General features: G+C 39.1%; 2 protein-coding genes across 7 annotated transcripts in view; both read right to left on the reverse strand.

Moving 5' to 3' along the window:
• Window positions 1–1,828: 1,828 nt before the first annotated feature.
• On the reverse strand, window positions 1,829–17,564 carry LOC121882141. 6 transcript variants are annotated; one of them, XM_042390175.1, is made up of 10 exons: window positions 9,383–9,559; window positions 7,476–7,739; window positions 6,922–7,251; window positions 6,495–6,779; window positions 6,256–6,306; window positions 5,817–5,873; window positions 2,541–2,633; window positions 2,426–2,454; window positions 2,286–2,317; window positions 1,829–2,025 (listed from the first exon to the last, which is right to left on the reverse strand). In XM_042390175.1, exons 2-10 carry the CDS (start codon window positions 7,531–7,533, stop codon window positions 1,995–1,997), a joined length of 966 nt encoding a protein of 321 aa, XP_042246109.1. In that variant the 5' UTR covers window positions 7,534–7,739; window positions 9,383–9,559; the 3' UTR covers window positions 1,829–1,994. The 6 variants fall into 6 exon arrangements, 5 of the variants coding, with proteins under 5 accessions (XP_042246109.1, XP_042246108.1, XP_042246112.1 ...); XM_042390174.1 differs by lacking the exons at window positions 6,922–7,251; window positions 7,476–7,739; window positions 9,383–9,559 and adding exons at window positions 16,809–17,138; window positions 17,366–17,564; XM_042390178.1 differs by lacking the exon at window positions 7,476–7,739 and having other exon boundaries at window positions 6,922–7,248.
• A 2,696-nt stretch (window positions 17,565–20,260) lies between these two features.
• The window catches only part of LOC121882140, a 35,157-nt gene continuing 29,778 nt past the window's right edge, over window positions 20,261–25,639 (reverse strand). The window contains exons 3-8 of the mRNA XM_042390173.1: window positions 22,723–22,995; window positions 22,514–22,594; window positions 21,397–21,498; window positions 21,278–21,306; window positions 21,112–21,168; window positions 20,261–20,842 (exon numbers count right to left, since the gene is read on the reverse strand). Of these exons, the coding sequence (XP_042246107.1) occupies window positions 20,765–20,842; window positions 21,112–21,168; window positions 21,278–21,306; window positions 21,397–21,498; window positions 22,514–22,594; window positions 22,723–22,995 (620 nt within the window). The 3' untranslated portion in view covers window positions 20,261–20,764. The remainder of the gene's footprint in view (window positions 20,843–21,111; window positions 21,169–21,277; window positions 21,307–21,396; window positions 21,499–22,513; window positions 22,595–22,722; window positions 22,996–25,639) is intronic.

The raw sequence follows: 25,639 nt of genomic DNA on the forward strand, positions 1-25,639 counted from the left end.
TATTTCTGCATACTAAGAAAATACATAGGAAACACATGTAAATCATGTGATATCTTGTCTGTTTTTGATGAGAACATAAATCTGTTGTCACAATAGAACAATACTATAAATTTGAATTTCACTTTGTAGGTAAAATCACTCATCTGAACCACTCCATGGCTAAAATGAGCTCTTCTTTGTTGAGAAACAATATGTATATGCTAAATGTCTTTAAAGAAGCAGCCTTTACACCACTCAGGGGTTTTTGTTTTTAAAAGCAAATTGTTTTATTGGCATATAAAATTGCCCCCCACCCCTCCCATTTCATCAGGTGGGGGACAATGATGTAGTTTGATGCCGTATGTTGGTTTTCCTCCTGTCCTCCCCAAATTTTTGAGTCACCAGCCGCCACTGGTGTGGGGGTTGAATGCAGCTCATTTCTGTAGGATACAGCAGAAAGGCCTATATACATACAGTACATTATATACAAACTTTGTATGAAGTTTGGTGTTATTATCATTTATTTTACAATAATTATAGGTCTTATATTTATAATTCAGTAGTGGGGATGACCTATGAGGGAAAGGGAAAAAATGGAGTGAGGGTGACAGTTTAGTGATAAAGTGCTGTAGAAAAATACCATCAAAACTAAAATTGTATCTGTATCCTCATTGTATCTTTGAGGTCAGTTTTTCTGAGAAATGAGAGGTGTGTCAAGTGTTTTGGTGAGAATGTGGAAACAACAGCAGCAGAGCTCTGGAGGTTTTACCCTCTAATGATGACCAGATAAGAATCAGAAACACAAGAAGCTCACATGAACAGACAGTCAACACTTTATGAAAAGACAAAGAGGAATTTTCTGCTGAAATCTACTTTAATCTCTGGAAGGTTTGAGGTCTCTGAGACTCCAGCAGTGCACGTTAATACATACTAATGCTGAGTTAACTTGTTTATACTTAGTTGAGCTTCAGTTCAGGCAGCTTAAAATTTAACATGAAGGTTTTTCATGCTATATGCACACTGCAGAGGTGACTTTGGTCATTTGTATTAACACTTATCACAATCAAGCAGTAATTACCACAGCTTGAGGCTTCAAACTGGCTCTGTCCGTCTTTATATGCAGCCTATGATCACAATGCATTGTCATGTGCTTTAACACTGCTGAATGTAGATTGAATTATTGGATTTCTGTACATTCAAAGGTAAGTTTGAGTGTATTTCTTTTTGTATTTAGACGCATTTTAGATCCAAGTGTGAATAGAGGGAAGGTTTAGAGGTGAAAGAACAGACAGATAAGGGAAGTTGTAGTCTGAATAGAAGCAGGAAGTCTATAGCTGAGAATATCCACCTTTCATTATCAGTCAGAACACTGTTAGTACATGAAATAATTACACAACACAGTGTAGAATTAAGTGGTTAATATTTCTTTATTTGCATATTATATTATCATCAGATATAATAAAGAGAAGACTGTTACTGACTGCAGTAAGACTCAAAGCTCATTCAAACCAAACACATGTTGGCTTCCTGACAAACATGTTAACAATGATAAATGAAAGTTAAAATTAATTCTTCTGTAAACTTAAACATGAAACTGATCTGAAGCTGCTGCAGCTTAAAAAGCAGCAACAAAAGTCTTAAAGTCAAGTCTAAATTCTTCCACTTGAAGCAGATTTAAGGAAGTAAAAATAGTTCAAATATGAGAAAAGTTTGAGAAATAATGCAGGAAAAGACATTTGATGAAACTCACAGCTTCTTAACAAGAGATAAAATCCAGATTTGAATATTGTTGTCCAAGTCAGACTAAAAATAAAAATTTCTCAGCACACAAAACATACAAATCTCAAAGTGATCTTATGATTCTTTCTTTATGTAAAGAATTCAACTACTCATGTAAAACTGAGACCATATTAATGATATAACAGCAAGGGAGTCATTTCTCTGGTGAGTTGATGTTGGTGTGGAAGTCGTTGATCAGTGGACAGAAGTAGAAGGTTCTCCCAAGTTTTCATAGTTCACCGCACCATCATCTTCATCATTCTGCTCCTGTGAAAAACAACACAAAGAAACCCACTCTGACACACTCACACTGAAAACTCACAAATCACAACCCTACTTCTTTGACCTTTAGGTTTCTGCTGCTGCACATTCAACACAATCACAGATAATCTAACATATACAAATAAAGTTGTTTCTTCCACAGAAGAGCCCTGAACTCCCAGATTTTCCTCCCAGCTGACTGTTTTAAAAGTGAACACAGGTCACAGTGGAGTCAGCAGAACCTGAACGCACCATCAGATATTTACCTGACTGGCTGCTGGACCAGAAAATATAAATCCTGCACAAACACAAACAGTGAGACATTCACAGTCCTGCACTGACTTACAGTCTCTTAATGTACACATTTGTCTTTTTATACATCAGTTCAGTTGTTATTTTAACTCACAATGTTGTCATCAGGTGGTCTCTGGTTCCCTGGAAAATAAATCACAGAGTAACATTTCAGTTCTAAAGTTACAGTTTGTTTTAGACTTAACAAATGTTGGTCTGAATTTTCTCACCTCGAGCTCTGAAGAGAAGAACAGTAATCACAGTGATGAGGAGGAGTTCAGCCACATGCATCACCAACATTATGTAGCTCAGAGCAGAACAATCTGTACGAGTATTAATCAGAGAAACAACATGACAGTAAAGGAAGTATGTACATTTGAAATATTTTGGCAGGTTGTCACATTTAATAATCAGGTTCATGTGAGCTGTGGAAATAAAAATCATGGAAATAAAAGATTAACTAGTTGCATTTGTACAGCAGTGTATTGCTGCCACCATGACATAAAATATTTTTTCAGTTTCTTGATATAACAAGAAAACATTCTGAGAAAAACTACTTGTTAAATTATGCAAGTTATGCAGCACATTGCTGCTCTTTATGGGCTCAAGAGCTCAAGAAGATATTAGGATATCAACTGCAGTTGGACCGCATGTTATGAAAAATGACAGACAGGTAGAAACAGGAAGAAAAAGAGGAGCCTTATATGCCAGGGGAGATATTTACTGTGTGCTCACTACGTTTCACTCACTGTTAATGAAAAACTGATAAAATATACAGACACAAGCACAGCAAAGCACGTTTCAACTGCTTTTCACTTTTTGATTGTTTGGGGAAAACCCCTGTAACTTATGCATGTAACGTGCGCATGCATGTCACCATGGTTACACATATATGCCTTGATGGTTCATGTCCAGAAGCTGGATTTAATGGTAGTTTATATACATTTCAAGCATTTGTTTCACACCAGCCTAAACTAGATGATAATTGGTCGACTTTCTGGGGAAGACCTGGTCTGATTAGGAGAGATGATGTCAGAGTCTGCTCTCCCCCTCACCTGTTGCTGTGGGAATTATCCAATCATTCAGTCTCACTCTCTGCTCTGCCACACCCCTCATTAGTTCAACCACTTTCACCCGGTGCTCCCACCTGCTCATCATCTCCAATCAAGCCAGTATATAAGCTGCCTCGGCCCACTCCCTCTTTGTCAGATTGTCTATGCCACTATGCTAAGTCGTCTTGCCTGCATCTTCGGACTGCCTTCCTGGTTCCTGATCAGCTCGTCTCTGGCCATCGCTCCTCGTCTCTGCCCCGGTAAACCCACCAGCCTTCTGTCCCTGACTCTGAGTTCTGCCTGCCTGTTCCCTGGTCTTTGTCTGCTTGTGGTTGAGAGACGTTCCGATTCCTGCTCTGCCATCGTCTCTGGTTACATCTGCTCTGCTGCCTGCTGCTGAAGCAGTCCAGTCCATGACGCCCTGCCTACTGCCTTCCAGCAGTGAGTACCCCCCCTCGTACACTGCTGCTTCCCCCGGAGCTCTGGACTAGAGACTGTTCTTGTGCAGTGTTGCATCTTTCCCTCTTCGACACCGATCAAGCCTGCCTTAGAACTGTTGGACTGTTGCCAGTGCTGTGGTTTGTCTGCCTTGGGAGTGGAAGATCGGGGTTTGATTCCTGGTGGAGCCATACTCATCAGAACTGTGTTTCTCTGACTGTGCTACTATTGTCTTGACATTGTGTGGGATAAAGACTGTAAAATTTATATTGGTGTCATTTGTGCTGCAATTGGGTCCATTCTATACCCGTTAGACATACATCCCACTTTGGATGGAGCTGCTCTCATATCTAGAAATATGGCTGAGTTTATTAGTAGACCTGAACCATGACAACCCAGAGTTGAGACCAGGAGGCAGAGCTGCAGTCCTACACGCTTCTCTGTGCTTCCATTAGAGCAGTAACCCACCCAAAACCACATAGAGACTGTCTGTCCCCTGACCACTCAAATCAATTCAATCTAAAATAAACATGTAGAAATGTAATGAATTAACACCACCACTGTAATAGTACAAGACAATAGGAGAATTAAATGTGGACTCTTAAACATTAGATCTGTCATCTGAAACTGTATTAAACAATCTAATCTCAGATTATCATATTGATTGATTTTGTCATGAAGAATATGTCAGCCTAAATGAATCCACTCCCCCCAGTCATATTAATACTCACATTCCTTGAGATAGCAGCCATTTTCAACTCAAGCTTAATCATCAACCCTATTCCTGAACTTAATTACTGATCAGAAAGTCTTGTTCTTAGTCTCTCTCACCCAACCTGCAAAACTTTACGTCCATTTCTATTTGTTATAATGTACCGTCCTCCTGGTCTATACTCTGAATTTTTATCTGAATCCTCAGAGTTTTTATCAAACTTAGTTCTTAGTGCAGATAAAGTAATTATAGTAGGTGATTTTAATATTCATGTGGACGTTGATAATAGTCTCAGCGCTGCGTTTATCTCATTAGACTCAATTGGCTTCTCTGTGTGTAAATAAACCCACTCACTATCTTATTGAATTCCTGTTACAGGAGCACACGCCATTAGACAAACATGTCTTCACTAGATGTCTATCTGATAGTGCTGTAGCTACATTTAAGGAAGCAATTGTTGTAGTGCCGCAGGATAATGGGAATAACACTCGACTCCATTACCCCTTTAAAAAAGACGATAATAAAATATAAGAGGTTCGCTCCTTGGTATAACTCCCAACAACACAAATTAAAGCAAACATTGTGAACATTTGTCAGAATATGGTGTTCCACCAAACTGGAAGACTCGTTTAGTCTGGCAGGATAGTCTTAAAACATATAGGAAGGTTCTCTGTAAGGCCAGAGCCGCCTATTACTCATCATTAATAGAAGAGAATAAAAACAGTCCGAGGTTCCTCTTCAGCACTTTGGCTAAGAGTCATAACTGTATTGATCCATGTATTCCTATAGCTCTCAGTAGTAACGACTTCATGAGCGTCTTTAATGATAAAATTCTAACTATTAGAGAGAAAATTCATCACCTCCTGCCCTCAACAGGCACCGATTTATCCACAAACACAGGAACCTTAAAGGTAAAAGTGCATTATATTGAAAAGTGTTCCTAATATTTTTTCCATCCCATTAACATACATGAGGGAGACAAAATATTAGGAACACTTTTCGATATAATACACTCTAGTACATCACCATCCACTATGAACTAAATATTAACATAAAGTAGAATTATCACCTTTCTGACAATGTCAACGAAAACTGAAACTATATAAACTTTGTAAAAGTAGAATTTATGGCAGAGCTGTTGTTGTTCCTAATAAAGTGCTTGGTCAGTGTTCAGTATATGACATACAGTATATATAATTTATAGTAGACGGGGTTGGAAGATAATATGAGGCTTCAGCTTTCTCAGTTAGTCAAAGTAACAGAGAGAGATACTGTAAAGCAACATACAGAAAATGTTGAGTTACCTTGTGGTGTAATTGTAGCATCTTTGGTTGCAGTTGTTGCTGTTATGGCGTCTGCATCTGGACAAATGAACAAAGCCCAGAAATAATACAATTAGAAAATACTTCATGTTTATCATCTGCAGTACCTCAATGAGAAAGAATATCATCTTAAAACTTCAAATCTATAAAATACACAAATATTTTATGTAAATCTTTACATCAGTCTGAAGTGATTTTAAACAGCTCATCATATTCTCACCTGTTTTCTCAACTGTGGTCCAACAGCTGAAGATAAACAGCTGCACTATTCTGTCATCATGTGTCACAATACACTTTTTGCAATTTGAACTGATTAAAAGTCTTTGGGAAAGAATGTCTACATCTACACTAGTAAACAGCTGTTTTCACATATTGCCGGGGCAGCAGTGGTTGAATACATATGAGTGACTTTGTTGCTCACCTTCTTGTGGTGTTGATGTTGTTTCAGGTTCTGTTGTTGTTTCAGCCACACCTGACAGATTAAATAACAAAAACCAACAAACTTTACAATGACAAAAACACATTGTTCACCATCTGCTGTGACTAAATGAGAAACATTTATATCAACCTAAAACTTAAAATACATCCAATAAATAAATGCAGTTTTGTCATTTTTTATATCAGAATAAAGTGATTTTAAACAGCTCATCATCTTCTCACCTGGTTTCTCACATGACAACTGAGGACTGATGTTATACAGCTGCACTTTTCCATTGTTGGGATTTGTGACTTCACACTTCAGTAACTCATGATTTGATGTGCAAATAAAATGAGAAGTCAGGAAGGACACAGTGACTGAACAGGTAGACTGTGATGTCTTCAAGTCTTTGTTTTCTTTGTCCACATCTTTACCCTGATACACCCACTTCACTGTGTGTCTACACTGTCCATGTTTCAACACAGAGCAGCTTAACGTCACCTCATTATTGTTCTTATATTCAGTCACTGGTGAAGATGGAGATATTGTGAGAGAAAGACAACAAGAGTCAGATTAACTTCATCACTGTGATCATAATATTTGTAATGTTTCAGTATATTGTTCTAACAAGACAGTTTGAGCTGAAAACATTATGATGTAAATACTCACTGGTAACAACAGACAGATCAACCTGAGAGTCTGGACCTTGTTGTTGTCCTGATTTGAACTGTCTGCAGGTGTAACGACCAGCATCCTCAACTGTGACCTTCTTTATAACCAGAGAACAGTTCTCTGTAACACTCAGTCTGTCTGATTTAGCTTTGGCTTTTTCACCAATCTGCCCAAGTTTAATCAGCTCTACTGTTGTGTTTCTTGAAGCACTGAAGAGCCAGGTAGTACTGTTACATTTATCCTGATCAGTCATCACATTTTGACAAGACAAAGTGACTTCATCTCCATCTCTGACAGTGAAGGAGGAATCTTGTCCAGTTATGTCTGCTGAGAGATATGAGAGAGGAATATGAACAATTAACTGAAATAAATAGAAATATGACTGTCATGTTCATTGTTAGTGTGAGGATCATTTTTGATACAACAGAACTTTCTAAATGTGTCTCATCTTCAGTTTTCAGTTCATTAAACTCAACATATTAACAACTAACAACATACTCGTCTCAATTTAAGAAGGTTAAAAAAATACTAAATTAATCTTTTTTTCTTACCTGAAAACTGAAGCACCAGTATCAGAAACAACATTTGAATCCGTCTGAATTCAACCATCCTGCTTCTCTCTCTCTCATCGATCTCTGGTTCTCTTAACTGTCGCAGTCTCTAAAGTAATGTGTGAAGTAAGGCATCTTCTTCCTGTCATTTGTACATCTGACACTTCCTCTTCCTCACTCTGCTGCATGTACAGTCCAGGCAGTAAGTATTTGGACAGTTACACAGTTTTTGTTCTTCAGGCTCTGTGTTTCAGCACATTCAATCTGTAATAAAACATTGAATACTGCATTAAAGTACCAAGTCTCAGCTTTAATTAGAGTAGTAACTGTAACTGTAAATGTCCAAATACTTACTGTCTGGACTGTATGTAGGCAGACTGATCAGAGTTTTGTCTCTGAATTCTTTTGCAACCAAAAACTAATTAACATATTTACTTTGGACAGTTTAGTTCTTATTCACTGTGACTGACAAGACATTGACTCACATTTCTTGATCAGTAATATGACGGGTAAGCAGCACTAAAGAGGTCAGAGGTCAGATGTCACAGCTGTCTGACAAAGATCCTGTGAAACTGGGATGTAATCACAGATCACAAGGTAAAGAAATATGTTTCTGCAGTCAGAGCAGCCATATTGAACCATATTAAGATTCAACAAGTGCACACTGTGTTCATTCCCACAGTGTATTTGTGACAACGACGTGTTTAACCTCCTGAAAAGAAGAAGAGGAAGTTGAAGGTGTGAAGACTGTTAAGTTAGGTAAATGGTTGCAGTAACGCAACTCTTCTTAGGAAACACACAGACAGACATGTTAATCCATCTGAATTCAACCATCGTGCTTCACGATCCTTCTTTGTCGATATCTTCAGAACAAGAGATCGACGCTCTCAACTGTCAGAGTCTGTAAAGTAGTTTGTGTTGTAGAGAGATACAGCATCTACCTCCTGCAGTTAGTGTGATGTCACTTCCTCATAGTGACACTTAGTCTTTTGTCAGCTGTTGGATTTACTGTATTTTCATCCAAACAGTCAAAAACTCATTTTTACTTTGACATTTGTAACATTTAGTTCTGTCTCATCCACAGTGTGGAAGTGAATTGAGGAAGTTGAGCGTGTGCAGACTATTAGGTAAGATAAATGTTTGCAATAATGCAGCTCTTCTTTTCTGTAGATAGTGTTTATTAGAAAACGGACAGGTGAAGAGTCAAACTTTGACTCTTGATGCTCAACATGGTGCAACATGGTGATACTGTAGCAGCTGTAAAAGAACAGATAAGATGATGTTTTAGTGGTCTGAGACCTGTTAGTTCCTCAGTGTATCTTTGAGGTCAGTTTTTCTGAGAAATGAGAGGTGTGTCAAGTGTTTCAGTGAGAATGTGGAAACAACAGCAGCAGAGCTCTGGAGGTTTTACCCTCTAATGTTGACCAGATAAGAATCAGAAACACAAGAAGCTCACAGGAACAGACAGTCAACACTTAGTGAAAAGACAAAGAGGAATTTTCTGCTGAAATCTACTTTAATCTCTGGAAGGTTTGAGGTCTCTGAGACTCCAGCAGTGCATGTTAATACATACTGATGCTGAGTTAACTTGTTTATACTTAGTTGAGCTTCAGTTCAGGCAGCTTAACATTTAATATGAAGGTTTTTCATACTATATGCACACTGCAGAGGTGACTTTGGTCATTTGTATTAACACTCATCACAATCAAGCAGTAACTTCCACACCTTGAGGCTTCAAACTGGCTCTGTCCGTCTTTATATGCAGCCTATGATCACAATGCATTTGTATTTAGACGCATTTTAGATCCAAGTGTGAATAGAGGGAAGGTTTAGAGGTGAAAGAACAGACAGATAAGGGAAGTTGTAGTCTGAGTAGAAGCAGGACGTCTAAAGCTGAGAATATCCACCTTTCATTATCAGTCAGTGCCAGGATGAGTAGCAGGAATGGATGCAAATGCAGACACCGGCATGCAGAGATTGCAGGGTAGACAAAATCCTTCTTTAATCTTGTGGTGGTCAAGACAGAACAGGGCAAGACAGAACTGAACAGAACAAAGCAAAACAGAACAAATGATCCAACAAAGACTGAACAGAAAACCAGGACTTAAAGAGAAACTTAACTAACGAGGAGATGAGGTGCAGGTGGGGAGATGGGTGGAGAATTCAGCAGAGGGGAATGAACATACAGGGAGCTGATTGGCTGAGGAAACACAGGGAGCAGAGCAGGCATGATGAGGCTAACACAGGGCAGGTGTGGGGAAAACAGGGCAGGGCTAACGAGTCCAAATGCAGGGCAGGTGTGGAGGAGTACATGAACACACGAGGGAAACAGAGCAACAGAAAACCAAAACCCAGAAAACAAACTCAACGCCACCTACACTAACCCATCCAAGACTAACCACGAACACAAACCCAAGTACACAACCCAACAAACTAACTAATAATGCAGTCCTCTAAACCCACCACCCAATTCATAAGCAAAACCATATGACCAGAGGGACTGACAACAGAAGTGAAACACGGACAACTCTAAAGAACACAAAAAGTCCAGAAAAACAAAGTCCAGGCAAGATGTGACAGAAACCCCCCCTCAAGGGACGGATACCAGACGTCCCACAAACACCACCAAGGGACACAGGACAGATGGCTGCCGCAAGATGGGGGGAGGAGGAGGCCAAAACTGACGGTCCACAGGCCATGAAAAAGAGCAGGTAGCTAGGGAAGTGGCACAGGGGTAGACAGTCAGAACGTAGGGAACCAAGGAGGTCACGCTCAGGAAGGTGGCCAGGACATGGGGAACCAGGAAGACGGCGCACAGGCAGGAGGCCAGGACACTGGGAGCCAGGGAGATGACACTCCAGCGGGCAGCCTGAGGCCGGACAAGGGCAGAGCACAAGAGTACAGGTGGACGGCTTGGAGGCAGGACAGACAGGTGAAGTCGCTCTGGAGGGCGACCCAACGTGAGGAGCTGCTCTGGAAGTCTGACTGCAGGCCGACGGCGACAGCAAAACCCTTCAGGAGGCCGGGCAGGGGGCCGGTGGCGAAGGTGGGACCCTTCAGGAGGCCCGGGCAGGGGGCCGGTGGCGAAGGCAGAGCGCCTCTGGAGGCTGGGCTACAAGTAGATGGGGACGGCGAAGGCTGGGCCCCTCTGGAGGCTGGGCTGCAGGCCAACGGGGAAGGTGGAGCCCCTCTGGAGGCGGAGCCACTGGGGATGCTGCTGCAGACTCTGGGAGCGGAGCCACTGGGGATGCTGCTGCAGACTCTGGGGGCAGGGCCACGGGGGATGCTGCAGGCTTGGAGGGCGACGCCACTGGAGTTTCAGGAAGTGGAGACCTGCCCCTCCTGGGAAAGCAGGAACCACAGGGACCCGGGAGCCAGAGGAAACAGCCGCACAGGAACCCAATGACCAGTGACTCCATGACTTCAGGTGGACTGGGACAGGATGGTTGCAGCTCAGGAACGGGGAACTGGCGCAGCTCAGGAGCAGGGTACTGACTGAAGATTGCTGCGTCGGCTCAGCAGGAACAGACCATCCACGACTAACCACGAACACAAACCCAATTACACAACCCAACAAACTAATTAATAATGCAATCCTCTAAACCCACCACCCAATTCATAAGCAAAACCATATGACCAGAAGGACTGAAAACAGAAGTGAACACAAAAAGTCCAGAAAAACAAAGTCCAGGCAAGATGTGACAGTCAGGACACTGTTAGTACATGAAATAATTACACAACACAGTGTAGAATTAACTGTTAAACATTTCTTTATTTGCAAATTATATTATTATCAGATATAATAAAGAGAAGAGTGTTACTGACTGCAGTAAGACTCAAAGCTCATTCAAACCAAACACATGTTGGCTTCCTGACAAACATGTTAACAATGATAAATGAAAATTAAAATTAATTCTTCTGTAAATTTAAACATGAAACTGATCTGAAGCTGCTGCAGCTTAAAAAGCAGCAACGAAAGTCTTAAAGTCAAGTCTAAATTCTTCCACTTGAAGCAGATTTAAGGAAGTTAAATGAGTTAAAATGTGAGAAAAGTTTGAGAAATAATGCAGGAAAAGACATTTAATAAAACTCACAGCTTCTTAACAAGAGATAAAATCCAGATTTGAATATTGTTGTCCAAGTCAGACTAAAAATAAAAATTTCTCAGCACACAAAACATACAAATCTCAAAGTGATCTTATGATTCTTTCTTTATGTAAAGAATTCAACTACTCATGTAAAACTGAGACCATATCAATGATATAACAGCAAGGGAGTCATTTCTCTGGTGAGTTGATGTTGGTGTGGAAGTCGTTGATCAGTGGAGTCTGACAGAAGTAGAAGGTTCTCCAAAGTTTTCATACTTCACCGCACCATCATCTCCATCATTCTGCTCCTGTGAAAAACAACACAAAGAAACCCACTCTGACACACTCACACTGAAAACTCACAAATCACAACCCTACTTCTTTGACCTTTATGTTTCTGCTGCCGCACATTCAACACAATCACAGATAATCTAACATATACAAATAAATGAAGTTGTTACTCCCCAGAAGAGCCCTGAAGTCCCAGATTTTCCTCCCAGCTGACTGTTGAAGTTTTAAAAGTGAACACAGGTCACAGTGGAGTCAGCAGAACCTGAACACACCATCAGATATTTACCTGACTGGCTGCTGGACCAGAACGCTTCGCTGTTCGGCTTCTTACTGAGTTTAAATCCTGCACAAACACAAACAGTGAGACATTCACAGTCCTGCACTGACTTACAGTCTCTTAATGTACACATTTGTCTTTTTATACATCAGTTCAGTTGTTATTTTCAACTCACAATGTTGTCATCAGGTGGTCTCTGGTTCCCTGGAAAATAAATCACAGAGTAACATTTCAGTTCTAAAGTTACAGTTTGTTTTACACTTAACAAATGTTGGTCTGAATTTTCTCACCTCGAGCTCTGAAGAGAAGAACAGTAATCACAGTGATGAGGAGGAGTTCAGCCACACGCATCATCAACATTATGTAGCTCAGAGCAGAACAATCTGTACGAGTATTAATTAGAGAAACAACATGACAGTAAAGGAAGTATGTACATTTGAAATATTTTGGCAGGTTGTCACATTTAATAATCAGGTTCATGTGAGCTGTGGAAATAAAAACCATGGAAATAAAAGATTCACTAGTTGCATTTGTACAGCAGTGTATTGCTGCCACCATGACAAAAAATATTTTTTCAGTTTCTTGATATAACAAGAAAGCATTCTGAGAAAAACTACTTGTTAAATTATGCAAGTTATGCAGCACATTGCTGCTCTTTATGGGCTCAAGAGCTCAAGAAGATATTATGATATCAACTGCAGTTGGACCTCATGTTATGAAAAATGACAGACAGGTAGAAACAGGAAGAAAAAGAGGAGCCTTATATGCCAGGGGAGATATTTACTGTGCACTCACTACGTTTCACTCACTGTTAATGAAAAACTGATAAAATATACAGACACAGCAAAGCACGTTTCAACTGCTTTTCACTTTTTGATTGTTTGGGGAAAACCCATGTAACTTATGCATGTAACGTGCGCATGCATGTCACCATGGTTACACATATATGCCTTGATGGTTCATGTCCAGAAGCTGGATTTCATGGTAGTTTATATACATTTCAAGCATTTGTTTCACACCAGCCTAAACTAGATGATAATTGGTCGACTTTCTGGGGAAGACCTGGTCTGATTAGGAGAGATGGTGTCAGAGTCTGCTCTCCCCCTCACCTGTTGCTGTGGGAATTATCCAATCATTCAGTCTCACTCTCTGCTCTGCCACACCCCTCATTAGTTTAACCACTTTCACCCGGTGCTCCCACCTGCTCATCATCTCCAATCAAGCCAGTATATAAGCTGCCTTGGCCCACTCCCTCTTTGTCAGATTGTCTATGCCACTATGCTAAGTCGTCTTGCCTGCATCTTCGGCCCGCCTTCCTGGTTCCTGATCAGCTCGTCTCTGGCCATCGCTCCTCGTCTCTGCCCCGGTAAACCCACCAGCCTTCTGTCCCTGACTCTGAGTTCTGCCTGCCTGTTCCCTGGTCTTTGTCTGCTTGTGGTTGAGAGACGTTCCGATTCCTGCTCTGCCATCGTCTCTGGTTACATCTGCTCTGCTGCCTGCTGCTGAAGCAGTCCAGTCCATGACGCCCTGCCTACTGCCTTCCAGCAGTGAGTACCCCCCCCCCTCGTACACTGCTGCTTCCCCCGGAGCTCTGGACTAGAGACTGTTCTTGTGCAGTGTTGCATCTTTCCCTCTTTGACACCGATCAAGCCTGCCTTAGAACTGTTGGACTGTTGCCAGTGCTGTGGTTTGTCTGCCTTGGGAGTGGAAGATCGGGGTTTGATTCCTGGTGGAGCCATACTCATCAGAACTGTTTCTCTGACTGTGCTACTATTGTCTTGACATTGTGTGGGATAAAGACTGTAAAATTTATACTGGTGTCATTTGTGCTGCAATTGGGTCCATTCTATACCCGTTAGACATACATCCCACTTTGGATGGAGCTGCTCTCATATCTAGAAATATGGCTGAGTTTATTAGTAGACCAAAACCATGACAACCCAGAGTTGAGACCAGGAGGCAGAGCTGCAGTCCTACATGCTTCTCTGTGCTTCCATTAGAGCTGTAACCCACCCAAAACCACATAGAGACTGTCTGTCCCCCGACCACTCAAATCAATTCAATCTAAAATAAACATGTAGAAATGTAATGAATTAACACCACCACTGTAATAGTACAAGACAATAGGAGAATTAAATGTGGACTCTTAAATATTAGATCTCTGTCATCTGAAACTGTATTAGTAAACAATCTAATATCAGATTATCATATTGATTTATTTTGTCATGAAGAATATGTCAGCCTAAATGAATCCACTCCCCCCCAGTCATATTAATACTCACATTCCTTGAGATAGCAGCCATTTTCAACTCAAGCTTAATCAACCCTATTCCTGAACTTAATTACTGATCAGAAAGTCTTGTTCTTAGTCTCTCTCACCCAACCTGCAAAACTTTATGTCCATTTCTATTTGTTATAATGTACCGTCCTCCTGGTCTATACTCTGAATTTTTATCTGAATCCTCAGAGTTTTTATCAAACTTAGTTCTTAGTGCAGATAAAGTAATTATAGTAGGTGATTTTAATATTCATGTGGACGTTGATAATAGTCTCAGCGCTGCGTTTATCTCATTAGACTCAATTGGCTTCTCTCAGTGTGTAAATAAACCCACTCACTATCTTATTGAATTCCTGTTACAGGAGCACACGCCATTAGACAAACATGTCTTCACTAGATGTCTATCTGATAGTGCTGTAGCTACATTTAAGGAAGCAATTGTTGTTGTAGTGCCGCAGGATAATGGGAATAACACTCGACTCCATTACCCCTTTAAAAAAGACGATAATAAAATATAAGAGGTTCGCTCCTTGGTATAACTCCCAACAACACAAATTAAAGCAAACATTGTGAACATTTGTCAGAATATGGTGTTCCACCAAACTAGAAGACTCTCGTTTAGTCTGGCAGGATAGTCTTAAAACATATAGGAAGGTTCTCTGTAAGGCCAGAGCCGCCTATTACTCATCATTAATAGAAGAGAATAAAAACAGTCCGAGGTTCCTCTTCAGCACTTTGGCTGACAAAGAGTCATAACTGTATTGATCCATGTATTCCTATAGCTCTCAGTAGTAACGACTTCATGAGCTTCTTTAATGATAAAATTCTAACTATTAGAGAGAAAATTCATCACCTCCTGCCCTCAACGGGCACCGATTTATCCGCAAACACAGGAACCTTAGAGGTAAAAGTGCATTATATTGAAAAGTGTTCCTAATATTTTTTCCATCCCATTAACATACATGAGGGAGACAAAATATTAGGAACACTTTTCGATATAATACACTCCAGTACATCACCATCCACTATGAACTAAATATTAACATAAAGTAGAATTATCACCTTTCTGACAATGTCAACGAAAACTGAAACTATATAAACTTTGTAAAGGTAGAATTTATGGCAGAGCTGTTGTTGTTCCTAATAAAGTGCTTGGTCAGTGTTCAGTATATGACATACAGTATATGTAATTTATAGTAGACGGGGTTGGAAGATAATATGAGGCTTCAGCTTTCTCAGTTAGTCAAAGTAACAGAGAGAGATACTGTAAAGCAACATACAGAAAATGTTGAGTTACCTTGTGGTGTAATTGTAGCATCTTTGGTTGCAGTTGTTGCTGTTGTGGCGTCTGTACCTGGACAAATGAACAAAGCCCAGAAATAATACAATTAGAAAATACTTCATGTTTATCATCTGCAGTACCTCAATGAGAAAGAATATCATCTTAAAACTTCAAATCTATAAAATACACAAATATTTTATGTAAATCTTTACATCAGTCTGAAGTGATTTTAAACAGCTCATCATATTCTCACCTGTTTTCTCAACTGTAGTCCAACAGCTGAAGGTAAACAGCTGCACTTTTCTGTCATCATGTGTCACAATACACTTTTTGCAATTTGAACTGATTAAAAGTCTTTGGGAAAGAATGTCTACATCTACACTAGTAAACAGCTGTTTTCACATATTGCCGGGGCAGCAGTGGTTGAATACATATGAGTGACTTTGTTGCTCACCTTCTTGTGTTGTTGTCGTTGTTTCAGGTTCTGTTGTTTCAGCCACACCTGACAGATTAAATAACAAAAACCAACAAACTTTACAATGACAAAAACACATTGTTCACCATCTGCTGTGACTAAATGAGAAACATTTATATCAACCTAAAACTTAAAATACATCAAATAAATAAATGCAGTTTTGTCATTTTTCATATCAGAATAAAGTGATTTTAAACAGCTCATCATCTTCTCACCTGGTTTCTCACATGACAACTGAGGACTGAAGTTATACAGCTGCACTTTTCCATTGTTGGGATCTGTGACTTCACACTTCAGTAACTCATGATTTGATGTGCAAATAAAATGAGAAGTCAGGAAGGACACAGTGACTGAACAGGTAGACTGTGATGTCTTCAAGTCTTTGTTTTCTTTGTCCACATCTTTACCCTGATACACCCACTTCACTGTGTGTCTACACTGTCCACGTTTCAACACAGAGCAGCTTAACGTCACCTCATTATTGTCCATATATTCAGTCACTGGTGAAGATGGAGATATTGTGAGAGAAAGACAACAAGAGTCAGATTAACTTCATCACTGTGATCATAATTATTGTAATGTTTCAGTATATTGTTCTAACAAGACAGTTTGAGCTGAAAACATTATGATGTAAATACTCACTGGTAACAACAGACAGATCAACCTGAGAGTCTTGACCTTGTTGTTGTCCTGATCTGTTGTACTGTCTGCAGCTGTAACGACCAACATCCTCAACTGTGACCTTCTTTATAACCAGAGAACAGTTTGCTGTAACACTCAGTCTGTCTGATTTAGCTTTGGCTTTTTTACCAATCTGCCCAAGTTCAATCAGCACTACTGTTGAGCTTCCTGAACCACTGAAGATCCAAGTAGTACTGTTACATTTATCCTGATCAGTCATCACATTTTGACAAGACAAAGTAACTTCATCTCCATCTCTGACAGTGAAGGAGGAATCTTGTCCAGTTATGTCTGTTGAGAGATATGAGAGAGGAATATGAACAATTAACTGAAATAAATAGAAATATGACTGTCATGTTCATTGTTAGTGTGAGGATCATTTTAGATACAACAGAACTTTCTAAATGTGTCTCATCTTCAGTTTTCAGTTCATTAAACTCAACATATTAACAACTAACAACATACTCGTCTCAATTTAAGAAGGTTAATAAAATACTAAATTAATCTTTTTTTCTTACCTGAAAACTGAAGCACCAGTATCAGAAACAACATTTGAATCCGTCTGAATTCAACCATCCTGCTTCTCTCTCTCATCGATCTCTGGTTCTCTTAACTGTCGCAGTCTCTAAAGTAATGTGTGAAGTAAGGCATCTTCTTCCTGTCATTTGTACATCTGACACTTCCTCTTCCTCACTCTGCTGCATGTACAGTCCAGGCAGTAAGGATTTGGACAGTTACACAGTTTTTGTTCTTCAGGCTCTGTGTTTCAGCACATTCAATCTGTAATAAAACAATGAATACTGCATTAAAGTACCAAGTCTCAGCTTTAATTAGAGTAGTAACTGTAACTGTAAATGTCCAAATACTTACTGTCTGGACTGTATGTAGGCAGACTGATCAGAGTTTTGTCTCTGAATTCTTTTGCAACCAAAAACTAATTAACATATTTACTTTTGACAGTTTAGTTCTTATTCACTGTGACTGACAAGACATTGACTCACATTTCTTGATCAGTAATATGACGGGTAAGCAGCACTAAAGAGGTCAGAGATCAGATGTCACAGCTGTCTGACAAAGATCCTGTGAAACTGGGATGTAATCACGGATCACAAGGTAAAGAAATATGTTTCTGCAGTCAGAGCAGCCATATTAAACCATATTAAGATTCAACAAGTGCACACTGTGTTCGTTCCCACAGTGTATTTGTGACAACGACGTGTTTAATCTCCTGAAAAGAAGAAGAGGAAGTTGAAGGTGTGAAGACTGTTAAGTAAGATAAATGGTTGCAGTAACGCAACTCTTCTTAGAAACACACAGACAGACATGTTAATCCATCTGAATTCAACCATCGTGCTTCACGATCCTTCTTTGTCGATATCTTCAGAACAAGAGATCGACGCTCTCAACTGTCAGAGTTTGTAAAGTAGTTTGTGTTGTAGAGAGATACAGCATCTACCTCCTGCAGTTAGTGTGATGTCACTTCCTCAAAGTGACACTTAGTCTTTTGTCAGACGATGGATTTACTGTATTTTCATCCAAACAGTCAAAAACTCATTTTTACTTTGACATTTGTAACATTTAGTTCTGTCTCATCCACAGTGATGCAACGATTTTGATCAGCAATAACAGAAGCTGCCGACAGTCAGAGGTCAGAGGTCACAGCAGCCTGACAAAGATTGAACAGGATGAACATGTAGGATGGAGACATGATTATGTGTCACTGATTACAAGACAAAGGAATATGTTTCTGCCTTTAAAAGAGACATTGAGGCAATCTGATGCTGTAAGAAGCAAACTACTGTATATTAAGGCTCATATTTTGTCACAAGTGCACACTGTGTCCAGTCCCATGATGCATTTGTGACAATGACGTGTTTGACCTCCTGAAAAGAAGAAGATAAGAATTGAGGAAGTTGAGCGTGTGCAGACTATTAGGTAAGATAAATGTTTGCAATAATGCAGCTCTTCTTTTCTGTAGATAGTGTTTATTAGAAAACAGACAGGATTCATGGTGACGTCTGACAGCACACATGAACAGACAGGTGAAGAGTCAAACTTTGACTCTTGATGCTCAACATGGTGCAACATGGTGATACTGTAGCAGCTGTAAAAGAACAGATAAGATGATGTTTTAGTGGTCTGAGACCTGTTAGTTCCTCATTGTATCTTTGAGGTCAGTTTTTCTGAGAAATGAGAGGTGTGTCAAGTGTTTCAGTGAGAATGTGGAAACAACAGCAGCAGAGCTCTGGAGGTTTTACCCTCTAATGTTGACCAGATAAGAATCAGAAACACGAAGCTCACAGGAACAGACAGTCAACACTTTATGAAAAGACAAAGAGGAATTTTCTGCTGAAATCTACTTTAATCTCTGGAAGGTTTGAGGTCTCTGAGACTCCAGCAGTGCACGTTGATACATACTGATGCTGAGTTAACTTGTTTATACTTAGTCGAGCTTCAGTTCAGGCAGGTTTAACATTTAAAATGAAGGTTTTTCATGCTATATGCACACTGCAGAGGTGACTTTGGTCATTTGTATTAACACTCATCACAATCAAGCAGTAACTTCCACACCTTGAGGCTTCAAACTGGCTCTGTCCGTCTTTATATGCAGCCTATGATCACAATGCATTTGTATTTAGACGCATTTTAGATCCAAGTGTGAATAGAGGGAAGATTTAGAGGTGAAAGAACAGACAGATAAGGGAAGTTGTAGTCTGAGTAGAAGCAGGACGTCTATAGCTGAGAATATCCACCTTTCATTATCAGTCAGTGCCAGGATGAGTAGCAGGAATGGATGCAAATGCAGAGACCGGCATGCAGAGATTGCAGGGTAGACAAAATCCTTCTTTAATCTTGTGGTGGTCAAGACAGAACAAATGATCCAACAAAGACTGAACAGAAAACCAGGACTTAAAAAAAAACTTAACTAACGAGGAGATGAGGTGCAGGTGGGGAGATGGGTGGAGAATTCAGGAGAGGGGAATGAACATACATGGAGCTGATTGGCTGAGGAAACACAGGGAGCAGAGCAGGGCTGATGAGGCTAACACAGGGCAGGTGTGGGGAAAACAGGGCAGGGCTAACAAGTCCAAATGCAGAGCAGGTGTGGAGGAGTACATGAACACACGAGGGAAACAGAGCAACAGAAAACCAAAACCCAGAAAACAAACTCAACGCCACCTACACTAACCCATCCAAGACTAACCACAAACACAAACCCAATTACACAACCCAACAAACTAACTAATAATGCAGTCCTCTAAACCCACCACCCAATTCATAAACAAAACCATATGACCAGAGGGACTGAAAACAGAAGTGAACACAAAAAGTCCAGAAAAACAAAGTCCAGGCAAGATGTGACAGTCAGAACACTGTTAGTACATGAAATAATTACACAACACAGTGTAGAATTAACTGTTAAATATTTCTTTATTTGCAAATTACATTATTATCAGATATAATAAAGAGAAGACTGTTACTGACTGCAGTAAGACTCAAAGCTCATTCAAATCAAACACATGTTGGCTTCCTGACAAACATGTTAACAATGATAAATGAAAGTTAAAATTAATTATTCTGTAAACTTAAACATGAAACTGATCTGAAGCTGCTGCAGCTTAAAAAGCAGCAACAAAAGTAGCAAGAAAAGTTTGAGAAATAATGCAGGAAAAGACATTTAATAAAACTCACAGCTTCTTAACATGAGATAAAATCCAGATTTGAATATTGTTGTCCAAGTCAGACTAAAAATAAAAATTTCTCAGCACACAAAACATACGAATCTCAAAGTGATCTTATGATTCTTTCTTTATGTAAAGAATTCAACTACTCATGTAAAACTGAGACCATATTAATGATATAACAGCAAGGGAGTCGTTTCTCTGGTGAGTTGATGTTGGTGTGGAAGTCGTTGATCAGTGGAGTCTGACAGAAGTAGAAGGTTCTCCAAAGTTTTCATAGTTCACCGCACCATCATCTTCATCATTCTGCTCCTGTGAAAAACAACACAAAGAAACCCACTCTGACACACTCACACTGAAAACTCACAAATCACAACCCTACTTCTTTGACCTTTATGTTTCTGCTGCTGCACATTCAACACAATCACAGATAATCTAACATATACAAATAAATGAAGTTGTTCCTCCCCAGAAGAGCCCTGAACTCCCAGATTTTCCTCCCAGCTGACTGTTGAAGTTTTAAAAGTGAACACAGGTCACAGTGGAGTCAGCAGAACCTGAACGCACCATCAGATATTTACCTGACTGGCTGCTGGACCAGAACGCTTCGCTGTTTGGCTTCTTACTGAGTTTAAATCCTGCACAAACACAAACAGTGAGACATTCACAGTCCTGCACTGACTTACAGTCTCTTAATGTACACATTTGTCTTTTTATACATCAGTTCAGTTGTTATTTTCAACTCACAATATTGTCATCAGGTGGTCTCTGGTTCCCTGGAAAACAAATCACAGAGTAACATTTCAGTTCTAAACTTACACTTTGTTTTAATCAGACTTAAGAAATGTGTGTGTGCATTTTCTCACCTCGAGCTCTGAAGAGAAGAACAGTAATCACAGTGATGAGGAGGAGTTCAGCCACACGCATCACCAACATTATGTAGCTCAGAGCAGAACAATCTGTACAAACTGTGGAAAATAGAAATGTGTCACTGAAGAGTTTTAGTTTTAGAAGAAAAGAGTAGGAACCTTTTTTTTCCTTTCCAATATACATTTAACAGTTTTTGGCAAATTTAAAACATTTTAAGGAGCATGTTTGTGTTTGCTGTGGAAATAAAAGAGTTGAACAAGTATCATATGTGTCATATAACATAAATGAATCAGAATTGGCAAGTTTCATTCACTCATCAGGATGAAATTCATGCTTAGATGTACAGTATTCATTCTGTTGTTGAAATGTTTGGATTTTTTCCTTTATGAAATTTGAACTGATGAAAAATATTTTGTAAATGTTTAATTTATATATAATCCAATAAACACAGGAAATATCACTTGTTGTGATCTGTAACATGTATGTTAAACATGTATTAACTGAGTTTTTTGGCTACTTAGGGGCAACAGAAACAAGTGAACACAACACTGACATGAACATTGAACTTGTTAGCAAACAGTTGCTCATTTCCACATCCAGCAGTTACGGAGCAACATTATCATTCATTTGTATAAATAGAAAAGTATAAAGATTAACAGTAATTGGTTTGGTTGTTAGGTTGAAGGAGGACGACTGAGGACGTTGAGTTGTAAATGCAGTTATGCAGCTGTTAAGGCGATAAGATACAGCTGAAAACTTCATGGTGATGTCGACATTTTAGTGTTTTGAGAATTGTTGGTTCCTCATTGTAGCTCAATATATTTTTCTAAGAACTAAGAGGGAAGTGTTTTGGGGTGAATGTGGGTTCAACGTCAGCAGAACTCTGGAGGTTTTACTCTGTAATGATGACTGCGTTAGCTTTATAAGGCTCTTGGGAACAAACACTTGAAAAACAAATGCTCTTTGGACTCATATGGAAAACTAATTTCTTCCCTGAAAATTTTAGGGTTTAACTTTAATATTCTGAGTACAAGATTTAGCTGATTTAGCTGAATATGACATTAAATAACAAAACACAACAAAAGATGATAAAATATCTCATTAAGTCTCTACCAGGTAGTTTTGTTGGATCATCATTGTGTGCAGACGTTTTGTTTTCCTCCCTTGTCCCTCCCATGTTTCCTGTTGATATAGCTGAACATGGAATTAAATAAGAAAACACAAAAAAGATGAGAAAATATCTCATTTTATACCATCTGTAGTAATTGAGCAACAATGATGTCATCTTATAACTTCAAATCCATCATATAAAAAAAACTTACTGTGTTTCTCACATGAGGACTGAGGGGTGACGTTACACAGCAGTGTCCCGCCGTTACGTTCAGTCACTTTACACTTAAATAACTCAGAATAATGTGACGTCTGATTAAGATTAGAAGCTGTAAATGTCACAGCGGCTCCGCAAGAACTTTTCCCCAGGTTTGTGAAATCATCACTATTACCGTCATACAGCCACTCCACTGTGTCTTGACAGTGTTCATATTTCAACACAGAGCAGGTTAATGTCACCTTATCATCATCCTGATGTTCATAAACTGGGGAGATATTGTGAGAAAAAGACAACAAGAGTAAAATTAACTTCATAACTGTAATTATAATCATTGTAGTGTTTCAGTACATTGTTCTAAGAAGACAGTTTGAGCTGAAAACATGAAAGAATGATGTAAATACTCACTGTTAATAACAGACAGATAAACTTTAGCATCTTGACCTTGTTGTTGTCCTGATCTGTCGAACTGTCTGCAGCTGTAACGACCAAAATCATCAAGTGTGACCTTCTTTATAACCAGAGAACAGTTTGCTGTAACACTCAGTCTGTCTGATTTAGCTTTGGCATTTTCACCAATCTGCCCAAGTCTAATCAGCTCTACTACTCTTGAGTTTTCTTCTCTACTGTATGTCCAGGTAGTGCCGTCACATTTGTCCTGATCATTTATCACATTTTTACAAGGCAAAGTGACTTCATCTCCATCTCTGACAGTGATGTAAGAATCTTGTCCTGTTACTGCTGTTGAGAAGATGAGAGAGAAATATGAAAAATTAACCTAAAGAAGGACATGACTGTTATCTTCACAGTTAATGTGAGGATAAGTTTAAATACAAGACATTCATAAATATGTATTATCCACTAAACTCTCTGTGTTAAATACAAGAGGGTGGTAACTAAAGTATAATATTTATCCTTACCTCTAAACTGAAGCACCAGAATCAGAAATAAAGATATTTTAATCCATCTGAATTCAACCATCTTGTTGTTCTGACGCACTGAACGGTTGAAGTTTCTCAACTAGCGCTTCTTTAAAAGAGAGACACAGCATCTACTTCCTCTTACTAGTGTCACTTCCTTATAGTGACTGGAATGTTTTTCCCTTCTTTCAGTTGACGAATTTACATAGACACAGCCTCCTATTCTCATCTCTCTACATATCTTATAGATATTGAAACAGCCAAAGAGTCAGGTGTAGTTCAGTGTGGAGATAAAAGCCACTGATGTGCTTTTTTTAGTTCTCAGCTTGTCGGATGATGTGGAGAAAATCTGCTCCTCTGACTGGACGGATTAAACTCCTCCCTCAGTCACAGTTCAACGTCTCTCTTAACCCACCAACCGCAACCACAACACTCTCCCTTTACATTGTGGTGTCTCAGTGTGAAAGTACTTCTCATCTATAACCACAAGCTCTGTTCATATAATTCTTTTGAAATCGGCTCTCATTCTTCTGCACAGTGATAGTATTTGCATTTTTAGAGGTAATTCTCAGTACAAATGTAATTTCCAGAGACCTGGATGAGATATCCAGCAACCCAAAAACAAAACATTATCACAACTTGCCTTCTTTCAAAATTACAACAGTGTGGGCTTAAGAAAGAATTCAAGAGAAGACTTTTTTTTCTAAAATTTATATAAACATTTATTGCAAAGAATTTTCACATTTTACAGTGAAGCCATGATACTGTTTTACAAAATACAGCATAGTTTAGGTGATTATCAAGCAGTTTATATTTCCAGATTATATAATTCTCAGTTATGATAAAGAGACTCTGTTGAGGCTGAAAGCTCATTCAGTCACACTACAAAGTTTAAAAAAATACACTGGACGACTAACATGTTTACAGTAATGCTATAAATAAAATATATTTATTTCTTGTGTACACGAATCAATGAGTAAAATCTTAAATAGATTATAAATTGTTAAACTGGAGGCAATTTTAAGTAACTAAGAAAACACTCTAAATGATGTTATGATTCTATATTCTTTATTATCTAGATGATTAACATAGTGATGAAATAATTTTTAATTTGTTTTATTCTTTTCGTTAGTTGATCTTAATGTGGAAGCTGTTTGTTTTCAGCTGTGGAGTCTGACAGAAGCTGAATGGTCTCAAAAGTTTTCATATTTCACCGTAACATCATCTTCATCTTCATCATAATGGACCTGTGAAAAACAGAAAAACAACACATCACACATGAGATTCAGAGTAAAAATGGAACAAATAAATGTTGAACTGGGATGCTCAGCAGTCCCTTACATTTAGTTATATCACCCACACAACCAGATTTTCCTCCCAGCTGACTGTTGTCTTAAAAGTTTTTACATTTGACAGACTCAGCAGACCCTGAACGCACCATCAGCTACTGTCTGATCAGATATTTACCTGACTGGCTGCTGGACCAAAACGCTTCACTGTTCGACTTCTTCCTGGGATTAAAACCTGCACAAACACAAACAGTGAGACATTCACAGTCCTGCATTACAGTAACATGGACTTTATTAATTGATTTTACACATCAACTCACAATTTTGTCATCAGGTGGTCTCTGGTTCCCTGCAAAACAAATCACAGAGTAACATTTCAGTTCTAAACTTACAGTTTGTTTTAATCAGACTTAAGAAATGTGTGTGTACATTTTCTCACCTCGAGCTCTAAAGAATAGAACAGTAATCACAGTGATGAGGAGGAGTTCAGCCACACGCATCACCAACATTATGTAGCTCAGAGCAGAACAATCTGTACGAACTGTGCGACAAAAAAATGTGTCACTGAAGAGTTTTAGTTTTAGAAGAAATGAGCAGAAACCTTTTTTTTCCCTTTCCAATATACATTCAACAGTTTTTGGCAAATTTAAAACATTTTAAGGAGCATGTTTGTGTTTGCTGTGGAAATAAAAGAGTTGAACAA

This window comes from Thunnus maccoyii, chromosome 17 (assembly GCF_910596095.1).
Source record: "Thunnus maccoyii chromosome 17, fThuMac1.1, whole genome shotgun sequence".
Lineage (NCBI taxonomy): Eukaryota > Metazoa > Chordata > Actinopteri > Scombriformes > Scombridae > Thunnus > Thunnus maccoyii.

Coding starts and splice junctions, on each gene's coding strand:
- LOC121882141 (XM_042390174.1), bottom strand. CDS start 17,441: ATGAGAGAGAGAAGCAGGATGGTTGAATTCAGACGGATTCAAATGTTG. Junction 17,139..17,365: donor ACTGGTGCTTCAGTTTTCAG/GTAAGAAAAAAA, acceptor ATCTCTCAACAG/ACATAACTGGACAAGATTCC. Junction 6,780..16,808: donor TGATCTGTCTGTTGTTACCA/GTGAGTATTTAC, acceptor CATCTTCACCAG/TGACTGAATATAAGAACAAT.